The sequence below is a fragment of the Aedes albopictus genome, chromosome 2 (assembly GCF_035046485.1).
Source record: "Aedes albopictus strain Foshan chromosome 2, AalbF5, whole genome shotgun sequence".
Lineage (NCBI taxonomy): Eukaryota > Metazoa > Arthropoda > Insecta > Diptera > Culicidae > Aedes > Aedes albopictus.
In genome coordinates, this window is record NC_085137.1 from 516,233,435 (window position 1) to 516,250,100 (window position 16,666).

Below are 16,666 nucleotides of genomic sequence, written 5' to 3' on the forward strand. Positions count from 1 at the left end.
TTACATTTTTCAATTTCTTGCCGGCTATTCTGTTATTTTGAAGTTTCAGAAAATTTGGTGTTATGTTAGAAAGTTATCTAATCGTTATTATTTTCTTCCGTGTTAAGCATTTTAAGTTAGGTTAGAAGTTTTTCATTGCTTATATAAGCGATAAATGCTCAAAAATTCATCGCATTCTATTCATTGAATCCGGAGATAGAACAGCTCAAAGTAGGTTGTCGGATAGTTATACATTCGGGTCTCCTATAAGACGCTACCACCCACTTTGCGCCCACTGCAATTTCTCAGCTGTATTGCATCCAATCCCGTTGATTTTTTGCCGGCAGTAAGGCTATATTATAGGCTAGTCATATACCTAAACTGAACTTAATTGGTTATAAGACAACGTGGGAATTACGGTGGGCGTAAAGTGGGTGGCAGTGTCTGATAGGAGACCCGACTGTACCTTTATTCTAGAAACTTTCCAACTTCGTGTAGAATAGCCCGATCTTTCCCACTAACACAACTAATCGATCAACTTACAGTGAATATTTTAGAATATTTGTTGCACTTTTCGAAAAATTACAGCTATTTGAACACTTTTTGAAAAGTGATAAGTTTTACCTGTTGCTATCATTTAGTCTATCCCCTGTTTATGTGGTTCATATTCTGTTAGTATCAAGCAATCTCGAACTCATCCAATAAAACAAGAAAATGATGTTCAACCGCTTTGTAATGACATATATGGGTGAAGTGAAGTAATTTCTTGGACTAAAGATAGAACGAGATATGGGCACGGGATAAATGAAAATTAGTCAACCCAAATATTTGAAGAATATGCTGACGAGAATTGGAGTGGCTACGTGTAATCCTGTATCAATTCCTCTTGAAGCAAACCTGAAATTGGAAGGAACGAAACTGAATAAGTTACATAATCTCCGTTCAAGTAACTCCTAGGTTGCCTGACATACCCGGTAATTTCGTCAAGACCAGATATTTGTGCCGCCTTCAATTTCTTCAGTCGTTTTCAAGCGAAATAATTGGACATTCACTGTAACCGTTTGAAGAGAACCCTGAGATATCTTAAAGGAACTCAAGATTTTGGATTTCACTAAGGAAGGGATCATTCAACGTCACCCCTGGAAGGGTACACTGATGCCGATTGGGGAAGCAGTGAGGATGACCGACGATTTATTTCTGGATATGCCTTCTAAGTTTCCGTTTCGACCGTGTCGTTTGTAGACCTACAAAGAAGTAGAACTCTATCATCCTATATTCCACAGGAGCTAAATATGTGTTCCTAAGTGAAGCTGTCTGTGAAGCCATATGGTTACGAAACTAGCAGCAAATCGATTAAAGACAGTACGCCTTACACTGACCCATTAACAAGTGCTCTTTCCCGTGACTACTGTGGGGATGCTGTGGTTTCTAATAGCAACGGTTGTCGAAGTAACGCTCCTACCCTTTTTCAATGTTTGTAAGGAAGGATGTGGCCGGCGTTGTTATTGACAGTTAATCCCAAGCTTCATTCGTTGGCTCTCTGGGCAACTTTGATTGTTCTGGTCAATCACGGAGTAACAACTACGATGTGTATGGTTAATAGCGTGGTTCAAAAAATTGTTTTTGCTTCACACCGCTTATTCGATTTGTAACCAGAAAGTATGCCTTCTCCCAAAATTTGAACTCATTTGGTTGAAAATTGAGACTGCACAAGCCCTTCAAAGTTTGTATGGGACTTACTATGGGCAGTGTTGGGAATACTCACTTGCGAAAAGTTATACTCACTTGCTTCTATCTCAGTCCAGAAGCATGCTATCAAAAAATTATGTTTGAAAGGCTTCTAGATTGTAGTTTAATCTAAAAGATTGGCGAATAAAGTAAAGGTCGCAGCCGCATACCAAAACCGTGAGAGAGCTGTGAGCACAAGGTGAGTATAAATTACACTAATTTTACTCACCTCGCACTCACAGCTCTCTCACAACTTTGGTATGCGTTTGCGACCTTTACTTCATTCGGCAAACTTTTAGATTAAACTACAATCTAAAAACCCTTCAAACATCATTTTTTCGATGCATGCTTCTGGACTGAGATAGAAGAAGTGAGTATCATTCTTGCAAGTGAGTATTCCCAACACTGGCTATGGGTAAACAATGTTTTTCATTCAATCGTCCGTAGCATTTCCCTAAGTGCTCTAGAGGGTTAGTTGACCCTTGGTACTCTTAAGCTACTCTTAGCTACAAGTTTGCCGAAGACCGCATTCAAATCGCATGCCCCATCGATTTTTATCCAAAACCGAAATCTTTACTCATGATGGTTAAACTATTCGGTGGGCATCACTGCATTTTGCAGTGAAACATAGAAGCCATGAAATCAGTGTGCTATCTTTGGCGCCATATACAGCAATGTTGCCTGCTGGGAAGCTAGAGGATCACTGTTAAAGTTTCTCCAGTTGGCTTCAAATCGATAACTAATCAATGAGGCGTCCGATTTGAATGCGGTCTTCGGCAAAGTTGCGGCTGATAGAGTAGTCTAAGAGTATTAAGGGTTAAATAGCCTAGGTCAATTGGGAAAATACTACGGTCGACTGAATGAAAAACATAGTTTTCCTATAGTTGTTCCCATACAAATTTTGAAGGGCTTGTGCAGTCTAAATTTTTAATCAAATAAGCTCAAATTTTGGGAGAAGGCATACTTTTACTTTGCTTTATTCAAGACATTTTTGTGTGAGTTTGTGCCCTCTAATAAGAATAATATACGCATCTTTACATTTTCTTGTAGCGACTTTTCGAACCCTCTAAGTAGAATACCCTCTTCATTCAGTTTACATTCTGTTGATAATAAAAATAATAATGATCTGTGCAAAAAGTATAATTTTTGAGTATAATTGTAAGACAAGATCAATTTACTTAAAAACAACGCAAATTTAAGGCACGCCACCCTATCTCGATATCTTTATATCTATGAGGTGTCTTCAATATTTAGATAACTGTAAGCAAGCATATATTGAATATCATTCATTGTTATCAAAAAATTGTTAGCACACATTCCAATCACATCACACACTTTACCTCTCCATTGCGATGATTGAGTGAACAACCCGCAGCATTTGTTCGTACATCTGAGTCCTTGTCTTGTTACTGAGTGGTAGACCAACCAAGTTGTGATGAATCAACGTTAGCACCTGTGCCAGCTGGTGCTCAATCCTCTCATCAGGTCCCGCTCCCCGTTGCTCCATGTAATACCGCACTCGATCCAGAGCCTTTTGTAACACCTTCAGCTGGGCATTCACGTCCAGTCCTTCGCTCATCAACACGTTGAAATAAATCGCATTCAACTGCGAATCTCCTCCGTACGCCTGGACGCATTCCTACAAACGAAAGTGCAACACAAAACCGTCTCCCTCATTAGCCAAGGTGGGTAATTATCCCGTTTCTAATAGTTTGAATAAACCACTTCGAAACTCCGCTGGTGCGGAAAACTAAAACATTTAATTACCGTCACTGGCAACAACAGCGTCAGCAACTGCAACACCAGCACCACCGCAGCAATGATTAATCGAGCGGAAGTTTGTCGTTTCTGGTGCATTTTTCCACCCATCATAGTAGGTATGTACAGGTGCTTTGCACTTCTCTCTTCTCCGGTCGGTTGGTGGTCTGTTCTCGACGTCGTCGTCGTAGTAGTCAGCCTGTTTCGTTGATCTCAGCAACCCAGCAGCCAGCAGCCAACTTTGGTGCAAATCAATCAACCGGCCGACTCCTTGCTGCCTGCGCCTTCTGCGTTTTGGGGGTGTTGATGGTTGAACTTTTCCTCCCGCCCGCCACCTCCAGGCCCACTAGATTGGCACTCTTCGTCGTCTGCCTTTCGCGGGCAGTAAAAGTTGTGAAGTTTACTGTAACACGATTACACCCCGAATGGGTGGTTTGGTTCAGTGGGTTTCGTTCTCTCGCTGTGTCTCCTCCGTACACCTGATGGGTGTGTGTATTTTTTCTGCCGATTTAAGCTACTTTTCGATCGAAGTAGGCAGCTTGCCCTGCCTGAGCGCTGAGCCCAAACTCGTTTGCCGCCTCATCAAATTGGCTTGATTGAACAAATGCTTTTAATTTGCTGTTGGTTGATTCGGAGTTGCTTCGATTTGAAACGTGGGTGTGTTTGTGTGGCGGCAGGCTCCTACTAATTGCAGTTTTACTCACGTGCGGTCAGATGACATTAATTTAATTTGTATTTATTGCACAGTTGATGGTTCTTGTGTCATTTGGATGATAGGACGTTACATGGGCGTAGCCAATGGGGATCACAGGGTCGGAAGGAAGTCAAGGAATCTTTCATTACGATAATTTGCTGGACTGGAGGAATCGAATCCGTCACCATCAGCATGGCCTTGCTGAATTCCCGCAGACTTGCTGAATCGATGATATAGGCCTTAAGGGCGAACGGGACGGTCGAGGAAATATCCGACATTGCTCTGTTCCTACTAAGATGGTAAGTGATGGTAATCTCAGATTTTACTTACAGAACTTACAGATGATGGGTCATGTAACATAAAAATCTACCACTTGAAAGCGCTAGACGGCATGCACATTTTTAATTTTACATAGGATTCTGATGATTTAGAGAGATGGTGTCCACGACAAAGTTGTATGGTAGATCCAGCAGGGATGGGAACACTCACTTGCAAAGAGTTACACTCACTTGCTGTTTCCTCAGCTCAGAAGCGTGCAATCAAGAAACAATGTATGGACTTTAGCCTTGTGGTTTTGTCTAGAAGTTTGCCGAATAGAGTATGGGTCGCATACGCATACCAAAGTTGTGACACAGCTGTGAAAACGAAAACGACTCTCCACGAGGTGAGTGTAAATTACATTCATCTCGTGGAGAGTTGCCTTCGCGGCTCCCTCAAGACTTCGGTATGCGTGTGCGACACCTACTCTGTTCGGCAAACTTCTAGACAAAACCACAAGGCAAAAGTCGTCCATACATCGTTTCTTGATTACACGCTTTGGAGCAAAGAAAACAGCAAGTGAGTGTAATTCTTTGCAAGTGAGTGTTCTCATCCTTGATCCAGGGCTTTCAGTTGAGTTGCCTTTTAGTTCGAGTTTCTGCCACGAGGCCACATTGATTATAAATTTGCAGAATCGTGCAAATGTTAACTATTATTTAGAAAATATCCAACAAGCTATAACTTTTTCTAAAACACACCCAAATTTTAAATGAAACTGAGAAGTTTAGTGAAAGAGAGCCCAAAAAGGGGACTCGAAGAGGCTTCAGGGTCGTGTCTGTATGTTTTTGCAGGGGATTGCAGGAGCCAATTAAGGGCGTTCCGTTAGTTTTCGTAGGCTTTTCAATGGGATTACAGGAAGTTCAAAAGCGTTTTAACAGTATTACGGGGGTTTCAGGGTCATTTCAAGGTATTTCAAAAGCATTTCAGAGAGTTTCAGGAACGTTTTCAGGGCGTTTGATAGCATTTCAGGGGCGTTTCAAGGGGTTTTCAAGTGAGTTTCGGGGGGCTTCTGAAGCCTTTTGAAGGCGTTCCAAGGTGTTTCACTGCCATTTCAAATTGATTACAAGAAGTTTTAGAGCGTTCCAATGGTATTATGTAGGTTTCAGCGCGGCATTTCAAAGCATTTCAGGAGCACTCCAAGGGGTTTTCAGGGTTGTTTCAGGGGGGTTTTATGAACATTTTATGGGTCTACGTGGATTACGTAGAATTAAAGTGCGTTTTAATGCGATTATGGAGGTTTCAGAGGTGTTTCAATGGGGTCTAAAGGGCTTTGTGAAGGAGGCTTAGGAATTTAAGGGCACTCAGGGGTATTTGAAAGGGATTATGCGGATTTCAGGAGCGTTCGAACAATATGAAAGGCTACATGAAAATCCTTAAGGCCCCTTGAAACGCCCATGAGGCGTACCAGGTACCCCCTGAGACCACACAAACATTCCTGAGACCTACAGTTACACCCCAGCTACCGGAAGAGTGAAAAGAAGGGGTCATTTGCTACATTGACAAGACAGGTTGGACAAGTTGGAGTGCGAGAACTTCCGAACGATCACAATTCTAAATCCCGCCTTCAAAGTTATAACCCGTCGTCTTTCACCCAAAGTTAAGGCGTCGTCCACAAATTACGTAACGCTCTTGGGGAAGAGGGAAGTTTGACCGAGCGTTACGGCCCATACAAAAAATTTAGGATTTTCAAACAAAAAAGCGTTATGGAGGGAGGAGGAGGGCTGAATATTGGCAATTTTAGCGTTACGTAATGAATGGATGAACCAAATCTTCACCGTGCAGCAAATCCTCAAAAAAGTCGCGAATACCTGTTCATCGACTTCAAGACGGCGTACGACAGTATCGATCGTTCGGGCGGCGAGTGCTTAGGACCATTTTTGGCGAGCTGCAAGAGAACGGTGTGTGACGGCGAAGAATGAACCACGAGCTAGCTTTACTCTACGGCGATCTTAGCATCCGGAAAGTAAAGGCTGAAAGGATATGATGGGCATAACATGTTGTGAGAATTCCGGAAACCAACCCTGCAAAGCTGGAGCTCGCAAGAGATCCAGATGGTACAAGAAGACCTGAAGAGCAGCGTGCATGGTGGGCGGACCAGGTGCGAACGATCTGGCAAGTGTGGATCGCGGCCGAGGATAAAAGACTTCAGTCACGAATCGAGTGTTGTGGTGAAGAATTGTTGATTCAGTTTTATTTAGATTTCAACGCAATGCTAAATAACTGAATGAATGAGTTACACCTCTGAAGCCCTCTGGGACCCTTGAGACACCGTCGAACACCCCTGAGACCTTCTGAAGTGCCCCTGAGACTCCCTGACATCCCCAGGAATCCCCTGAAAAGTCCCTGAGCCTCCCCGAAACTGAGCAGAGATCCTCTGAGATCCCCTGAAACATCCCCTCTTTGAAACGTCCCTGAGATCCCCTGGAATGCCACTGAGAGCCAAGAAATGACCCTGAGATCCACTAGAACTCATAAAGGGCCCCAGAGACTCCTGGAATACTACAACACCCCCTTGAAACGCCTTCAGACCTCCTGAAGCGCACCGCAAACCCCCTGGATCCTCCTGAACCCCTCAGACGCCCTTAAACAACACTGAAACCTACAGGTACCTCCCGAGACCTCTGAAACGTTCCTGGATCGCCTGAGATGCCCCTGAGACTGCCTAGAACTCCCCTGAGCACCCTGAAACGTTCCTGAGACCGCTAAATATCCACATATGCCACAAAAGTTCAGCTTATTGGCCACTACCCAGAAGTCACTGCCTTATGTTATTTAATTTTTTGAACCCCCTGAAACTACCATAGCACCCCCAGAGACCCCTTGAAACGTCACAGAGGCCCTCTGAATTGATTAGATCTCAAAATATCTATCAATCACAGAGATCCATGCCCAGTTCCGAGGAATTTTACGGTAATTTGTAATGGCAACACAAGTGGCAATTTCGTGGTGGCGCTGCCATCGCAAAATTCCCATGCCGTTCTCTCTCTCTCTCTCTTCTTGGCGTAACGTCCTCACTGGGACAAAGCCTACTTCTCAGCTTGTGTTCTATGAGCACTTCCACAGTTATTAACTGAGAACTTCCTCTGCCAATGACCATTTTGCATGCGTATATCGTGTGGCAGGCACGAAGATACTCTATGCCCAAGGAAGTCAAGGAAATTTCCTTTACGAAAAGATCCTGGACCGACCGGGAATCGAACCCGTCACCCTCAGCATGGTCATGCTGAATACCCGTGCGTTTACCGCCTCGGCTATATGGGCTATGCCGTTATCAGTGGTGAATATAAAACTTATCTAGATATGAATACTCACCACTTACTGTGATACTTGCTAGTTTTTTTGTTCAAGAGCTTCTGAAATTCCTCCAGATGTTGTTTTAGGTTTTTCAGTGATTTTTCTACACCCGCACCTCTATTTAGGGAATGAATCTGGACTGCCTAAATAGAATTTTTGCCAAAATAAATTTCAAGTTTTCAAAGATGTTTGAGAAAGGCAAGTGGCTAGCACATGCAAAGGGGAGGAGATTCATAGGATCTCATGGGAACTTCACGAGGGTTTCAGAGGAGTTTCAAGACGTTTCAACGCGTTTCAGGGCGTTCCAAGGTGTTTCGAGAAGATTCAGAGGTATTTAAGGGGCTTAAGAGGCTCTCAGATGAGCTTTCCGATGATTTCAGAGACGTTTTAAAGCGTTTCAATGCGTTTCAGAGCATTTTAAGACGTATAAGAGGTGTTTTAGGCGGCTTCTGAGGTTCTATGGGTAGTTTCACAGAGGCTTCATGGGAGATTCAGGACGTATCTGGAGGTTTCGGAGGGATTTTAGGTGGCTTCGAAGAGTAATAGCCTGGGGTCTCCAGTTAGCCTAGTGGTTAGAGCTATGGATCGCCAACCCGGAGATGACGGTTTCGATTCCCGTTCCGGTCGGGAAAATATTCTCGACTCCCTGGGCATAGTGTATCATGGTACGTGCTTATACAAATTCATGTGATGGCAGGCAAAGAAAGCCCTTCTATTAATAACTGTGGAAGTGCTCAAAGAACACTAAGTTGAAGCGAGGCAGGCCAAGTCCCAGTGGGGACGTAGAGCCATAAAGAAGAAGAAGAAGGAGGCTAAGAGGCTAAGAGCCACTGAGTTTCACATAGACTCATGGGTTAAGAGACATTTATAGACTGAGGCGGCTCAATGCATTTCAGGTTTCAGAGAGGTTCTAGGGGACTTCAGAGGTTCTAAATATGGTGAGTTTCCCGGATGTTTCTTGGGGGACTTCAGAGGCGTTTCAAAGCGTTTCAAGACGTTACGTTACGTTTCAGGGGGACGTTTCTGAGACGTTTTGGAGGACTTCTATCTCTCTCGAGTGAGTTTCACGGAGGTCTCTGGGGACTTTCAGAGGCGTTTCAAGCATTCCAAGATGTTACAATACGTTTAAGAGTGTTTGAGATGGTTTCGGAGATTTCATAGGGGATTTTAGAGGCGTTTCAAAGCGTTAACGCGATTTTCTTTTACTTACGTTCGATTGGTTTCTGAGACGTTTTGGGGGACTTTTGGACCTTCTAGTGAACTTCACGGAGGTTTCTGGGTACTTTCAGAAGCGTTTCAAAGCGTTTCTAAGTAATTCAAAATCGTTTCAGTGGCGTTAGTAAATCAGATGGTCTAAACTCAGGAAGGTCTCGGAAACCTTTATACAATAATACAACTTGACACTTGATAGAACATAGATACCTAAGGCTATTTCTGAGGCTGTGTGAGTATGAATCTTAATCGTTAAGCTCTTAAGGACTGTTTTCAGTTCAGAAGAAATTTTTCGGCCTATCTTGATGTACGGAAAATTCCTTGCCTTGATCGTTTTTTTCGATTGCAGTACGCAATGCGGAGAAAAAATAATTCAAATTACACTCTCTGTAGAAAGTTTCTGCCAGGAATCGCTCAAGAACTTTCTTGAGCGATTCCTTTTGAACACGAAACCAGGCTTTGAAGACAACAGATTGCGTTGGTAGATCTTATGATTTTTACACAAGGGAGTTCTTGGAGTTACTCAAACAAATAATCTACTCTCTACTTGACAGAACATACACTGTGGTGTGTAGTGGAATATTCCACAACATCTTTTTCTGCATCGCAAATTTATTATTTCCCACGAGAAATGATGAATTATGCTTAGCTTAACGACAACGTGCCGACTTTTGGTTACCTGACCGGCCGATGTCATCTAACACCCCATGCGCGGCTCGAATTGACCACGCAGCATTAATTCGTGTGAACATGCTTTATTCTTTCCTCAGGTAATGTGTAACTTTTCTAACTAATAAAAATCATTCATTCAATGTCCAACAAGCAAAGTGTATACATCGTGTCCTGATGACAGACCCGTGCGCCTTCTCCATTAATGTTCGCGAAGTACAGTACAGGTGCGTAGAATCTATTTAGAATCAAGAATCTATTTCTGGAATTACTGAACTTTTTTCTGTGATTCTTCCAGTGGATGCTTCGTGTGTTCTTCCAGAAGATTGAAGGTTCAAAGTATACTGCTTGAGGAATATCAGGAGACAGCGGACTACGACATTCAGAAGAATTTTCAGGAGGAATCCCCTATGGAGCTTGTTGAGAGGTAACTATTTGAAGAATCTGATATATTTTGTTAGGAATTCCAAAAACAAATTTATGAATCCCCGAATGCAAGAATCACAGATGATTCCTGGAAATTTCCCATGAGAAACTCTAGGAGGAATAGCACAGGAAAGTTTAGGAAAGTCTCAGAAGAACCTTTCAGAAGAATCCCAGAGCAAATATCTATCTGGAAAACCCATGTGGTACTTGTCGTGACCCAGTGGACAATCACAAAGTGCGATGGAATCAGTTATCCTGGGGGGCTTGCGTCCGGATTGGAGAAGAGAAAGCTTGTTTTTTTTGTTTAGTTGCCTCCATCGCTGGTTGTCTGGGTTCCTAGCCGCCGAACGAAGAACAAACCGCGGCACCCGGATTTTTTCCCTCGACCGGTGAGCCTGAACTAACACTTTTGGTGATGCTTCGCCGTAACATCACCAGCCAGAATCAGCCTGTTAAGCAAATACAAGATAAAAAAAACGAGAGGATCTGGAGGAATTCCAGAAGGAACTACTGGAAAATTTACAGAACGACACCAGGAGACATAATTTCAAGAAGCTGAAAATGTTGCAAAAAAGGCTCCAATTAGAATTGATAGAAGCTAGTGTAGGAGAAGCTCATAAGTAAACAAACGCATAAATATGTAAAAAAAAATCTATTTTTTTTGTCACTAGACAGAATTCAAAACTAATAAAAAAAATGGTCACTTTTCCGAAGGACTTGGGAACTGGACACCTGGGTTCCGGAATGCGGCCAGTATGAAGAAGTTCATGAAGTTTGACATATCGAAAAGCATTTATCGGCAAAAATCAGCATGCATACCATAAAATAACCTACATTACGATATTCCGGAATTATTCCAGTACATGGTCCTAATGACATTTTTTTGTTCCAGGTATGAAAACTAGGAACATTACCAGTCCCGGAATAATGAAAATATGTCATATTACGTCAGCCAAAAATTGATATATTTACCCGGGTTGAGGTCAAGTACTTATGATCAAAACATGATATTGGTTTGATTGATATAAGAGGTAAACGTACTCAAAATAAGAGCAAAAAATTGTTCCTGACACTTCTGACAAATCAAGACCAACAAACATCAAGCTTTCTGTTAGTGGTGGTGCGCCACAATTGATCAAATTAATGGTCGCAGCGGCATTATGTCCCCAACACAGAAAAAAAGTGGATGCGTGGGTGGATCTCAGAAAGCCCTTAGTCAACAGAAACGTGTTTGTTTACGCAATGTTAATGCGGACTTTTCAATTGTTGGTCTTGAAATAGCAAAATTTGATATTAGAAGATCAACCGAATAGCTCGCTGCTATTTGTTAGCATTCGAAAGTGCTATGACATGAATGTGTTGGTCGAAAAGTATATTTTTGCTATTAATTTCAGTACTTTTACTCTTTTACGCCAAACAAACCAATATCACTTTATGATTACCATATCAAAATGTGCTTTTATTGAGATTTTGTCTTCTACTCGGGTATGCATACAAGAATAGGGGGGAATAAGCTGAAGGCGAAACTAGATGCATAGTGTATACATATTACATACCCTCGTATTTTTGTTTTTTGATTTTTCAATGTTAAATATGTTCAAGATCAGTTTTTGTAAATGCTCATTTAAGATACACCAAGGCAAGTTGAAACGAGTTGGGGTAAGAATAAACAGTAGATTAACATGATGCTATCTAATGATCATAAACACCTTGAATGTTATATCGTATAGCTTTTGAATCAAACAATCTTTTGGCGAAGGATAAATTTTCAAATTGTATTGATATCTATTTAAAAACTTCACGTTTCGTCTTGCCCCATCCGTTTAAACTTGTCCCGATGAACCTTGAAAAAAGGATCAAAGTATCTTCTGCTTTTTTTTTCGTGGAAAATGCTTTTCAGTTTTACAAAAAACGTCTTTCAACGAAATTTTGAAAGTTAGGGACTAGCTCGCACCGCCCCCTGTTCTGAAACCTGATTACGCCCTTGGTCCCTTTCGAATCTTCTTGGATGACGCGCAATTTATTGAAATTAAATTCAGGATGTGTTGATGCAATCACTTTAACAAGCCACCGCTAATTGTTGTCTGTTTTCCGGAAATCCACGAACCCCTTGATAAACATTTTACGAAATTCAAAAATGTGTCAGAGAGCTATTTTCAACGGTCAATGAAACTTCCATCAACTGCTCATTCTCGCCCATTGTTTTGTCATTCTCGGGAGCTACGGCCCGACCGGCCCGGAAAGGGCCCTGTTGTGGACCAAGCTCTCCATTTAATAAACAATTTAATTGATCTCATTTCAATAACGGTTTTAAATGAAAATTAAACAACACTGCAGCAATTCTGACCGCATTGGGTTCGTCCGTTCCATTATTCCCGGCCCGGCCCGGCGGCGGCTGCTGTGGCGGCTCAGACGTGGACAGAATGTATGGACTGGACTGGACACTCTATACTAAAGTTCCCTATGCCATCTCTTCAAAAATTGCTGCATGTTTGCCTTTTCCCACCTCCCCGCATACAGCCAGCAGCAGACCAGCGCGCATCACATTCCGAACACCGGTTCAACATTGTTTCCAACGGCCGACACTGGGCTGGGCACTGGGATGGCTGGCGAGGCTAAAACTTTCAATCTCATAATGATGATGGCGGGCGGATGGTCGGTCAGCTTGGTTCGGTTCGGATCGGACGGACGAGCCCGATCCATATTCTATGGAGTGTTAATTGATTTCGGCATCGAGACGGCTCTCACTCTGGGTAAAACCAAGAGGGTGGACGGACAGGTGCAGGTGAACACATACGGTGGCGTAGGTGAAGAAGCGAACTCGCTCGTTTTGTTTGGTCAGGAACAAAAAAAAAACGGATATGAACCGATGGATTGCTAGGTATAGAATACACACACGGGATGAGGATGTGAAATCAATCTTTTGTGGATCAACTTTCCATATGTCAAAGTAGTTTAGTAATCGTTATGCTTATCTATACTCGCAGTGACTGTAACAAAGAGACGCACAATTCAGGCAAACTTAACTCCTAAAATCTAATGAAGGTTATCATAACGTAATATTATAATTAAAGTAACGGATGCGAGGTTCCGATGGCGTATCTCGATGCAGTGAATAGTCGATTATCCAACTTTGATTTTATGACCATTTTATCTCGACTCAATGAACACTTTCTACCCTTACTTAGAAGTTTAGCCTCGAGGCAAATTTGAAACATTTCATAATCCTGCTGGAAAACTATTCTGAGCTGTAGTGATACTTATCTACGATTAGGATATGATACTGATTGCAAACAAAAAAATCAAAGCTACAATAACGATAACTCGAAATCGATTGTGACGAAAAAACTGATAGGTAATCAATTCACGGCTTCTTAAATAATGACTTCTATCATTTTTATTAGAGAACATTCATAAAGTACTTCATACTTAGAAAAGAAGAGAGTTACTTCTACCAAAGCTGTAAATTGTTTATTTTTCTTATCCACGCAATCTACAACAATAAAATAGATAACGAAAATGCTTCTCCTCCTGATTATGGGAAGAATGAAATACGATCAACAGCTTTTTAAAAATAATACTGTTATTTCAAAATGCAGTTACATCGTTGAAGCCTCAAGGTTTTCAACAAGCAACCAATGTTAGTTTTCAAAACACTAGTGTAAAATAGGTTTTTCCAGCATTTTTTTAAACTTAAATGTTATTTTGGAGCTATTATTCTTGTTTTATTTTTACATGTCAATATTATAAAAATTCCAATGGTTTGCATTAGCATTAATATATTAGCATTAACCCGTTAACGCTCAAGGTGTCTCATAATTCAAACCTTTAAATAAATTTGCTATCGAAGGTTAAGTTCCAATTAAATAAGCATGATTTGACGAAAAAAATGAAATCTATGGTGTAGTTCCAAAAAAATCTTCATTGTATGTCCTTAATATTTGATAATTTTCTCTCTATTTCACGCTATCGTTATATTCTGATCCGTATAGATTCTGGCTGGCGCGTGACTCTCTTCTGAGCTCTCATAGCTCAAACGGACCCGGATAATTGGATCTCGACGAGCAGCAACCCATAATGGACGACCCTCAATCGGACTGGAAAAGGAAAAACAGCCACACATCATTTCACCATCGTGCTCAGCATTCTACCAAGGACAGGGTAGAAAAGTGAAAGCAGCACAAAGGCAAACCAGTTCGATATAGTAGAATAAGAATATAATAGAATACATTTAGGCGCTGTACAAAATGTAGGTGCAGCCGCCAATTGGAATCGCTCACGTAGTGCCCTAATAGACAAATAGCTGAAAAATATATAGGTTAAGTGGTTAAGAATAAAAAAAAAATTAGAAAAAGGACTTATAAATTGGGGCAGAACTCTAACCCGATAAACGCCCGAATGGCCCTTGTAATTTCATATAGTTTCAACTGCAGTATTCAACGTAAAATCTTCAGTATGCAATATTGAACAATATGTGGATTTTAAGGTGTTATTCTGGGCACTATCAAAGGTACACCGAAAAGATAATGTGTCTTTCGGCTACGTGAATAATGATAAAACACCCAAAAGTTCAATTTTATTCGATCTATCAATTGGAATTGAGAATTGCATACAAAAGACTGAAATACATAAGGCAGAAATTACAAAAAGGTGAAGTAATAATTTAACAATTAGATCAAACAAGACTACCGAGTTCATGTTATGCTTTATTGATGAGCCATATAATAGCGATAATGTATCTCAAAAGAGAAAGCTATCTTTAACCCATTATCAACAGTCAAGCTCCATTAACATAAACATGATCCTCGATATCTGAAATTTTTTTTCAAGCTCTAAAGCCTGCGCACTTTAGAATCGGTACACTTTCAACCGGCTGCCGCTCAAAAACGGTGTCACTTGGAAAAAAAGTGTTTTTAGAAGCAATTGAAGCTTATCTATTGTAGTTTGTAGGAAGCATATAAAATTTGCTGTTTTTATAATTTTAGATGAACTGTTGATCTGAATTCGTAAATAGAGCCAGTTTTTTCTGCACACATTGAGCAAAATCCAATCATTGTCAGATTCAAGATTTGTGTAGGAATATATAATTACCAAACCCACCAATTACGAGGTATAGAATAGTTGTTTGTATTATGATTGTTGATTTAGGGAGGTAAAATATTCCATGAGTGTTTTAAAATTTCTAATATAGCTATGGTAAGCCTTTGAAGGGTTTTATGGTAAATCAAAGGCTTGCATAGATATTTAAGGTAAAAAAAGTTGTTTTCGCATAAACTTTTGTTCGGCAAATACGCATACGGGAAGGATACTATACGAATATTATTGGTATACAAGAAACCAATGATTTGATGCAGAACAATATGAATAATCGTGGCTCGAAAGCTGTATGGACTATTGCTGACGAAATTCATTGGATGTGCTTTGCTGGCGTGATATACCTAAAGATTTTTTAAATAAAACTGAATCTACTCAAAAAAATTTTTATTTGTGATCATAGAATCACATCTATAGTTCCATAATCTATATGATTTTCAGTGTTTTATCCATGAAAACTATCTTATTTTAGGCTTATTATGAGGAGTTAGCCTTATGACTGTTAATTTCCGACTACTGTGAGGGAAAACTGCTGATAATTCCAAAAATAATGCAGGTTTCGATATGAATTAAGTTGGGCCACTTGAATTGGGAAATTGTATATCCAAAAAACGTTCCCAGGAAATATTTTTTCATTAAAAATTACTTTGAGTAAAATTATGTTTTGAATAGAGCATGAAAGGACAATAAGGCTATAAGTTTATAATGGTCTTGTGAACCATATTTGTCAAGAGTTTAATGTCGTAACTTGTTTTGAGCATATCTATGATGAATTTAATTTTGTTTCTTGTGGAAATATCAGAACGTAAGCTGTGAAATTTGCGAATGTTGAAGATCATTGGTTTGTGCAGAATAAAATGGCATGAATTTCATATTCAGGTCAAAATTTTATCTTGAAGAAATAAAAACTGAATTTTTCATATTTTTCCTACAAAATACAATAAATAAGCTTCATTTTCTTCTTACAACATTTTTTGCCTTTCTCGTACACCAAGGTGTACCGAAAGGCTATATGTTCACTCCAAAAATGAAATTCTGATAGAGCCCCCGGAGGGGCAAGTTTCATATACCAATCTACTCAGCTCGACGAGTTGAGATGATGTCTGTGTGTGTGTATGTGTGTGTGTGTATGTATGTGTGTGTGTATGTGTACAAAAAAAGGTCACCTCACTTTTAGACAGTAAATATCAACCGATTTTAACGATCAACGGCTTATTCGACGCAGAATCCGGTCCCATTGTTTCCTATTGAAAATGGTTCGGATCGGTCCAGCCGTTTCGGAGTTATGGCCATTTAGGTGTTCCGGATCGGTACCCCTGGAAGGGGACAAACATGAACATGCACCAAACCCATGCATGCGACCCATCAAACCACGGCATTTACGATTATCTGAAGAACGGTGAGCAGGAAAATAGTCTTAGACCATATCTGAACCGGTAATGTTCCGGAACCGCTTCCGGATGTCCCACCGGAAGTGGCCGAATATAAAAGAGT

General features: G+C 40.8%; 1 protein-coding gene across 1 annotated transcript; it reads right to left on the minus strand.

Moving 5' to 3' along the window:
• Nucleotides 1-2,823: 2,823 nt before the first annotated feature.
• LOC109409791 (uncharacterized) lies at nucleotides 2,824-4,860 on the minus strand. Its single transcript, XM_019683295.3, has 2 exons — nucleotides 3,475-4,860; nucleotides 2,824-3,346 (listed from the first exon to the last, which is right to left on the minus strand). The coding sequence occupies exons 1-2, from the start codon at nucleotides 3,577-3,579 to the stop codon at nucleotides 3,044-3,046; spliced, it is 408 nt and encodes a 135-aa protein (XP_019538840.2). The 5' UTR covers nucleotides 3,580-4,860; the 3' UTR covers nucleotides 2,824-3,043.
• Between the last annotated feature and the right edge of the window lie 11,806 nt (nucleotides 4,861-16,666).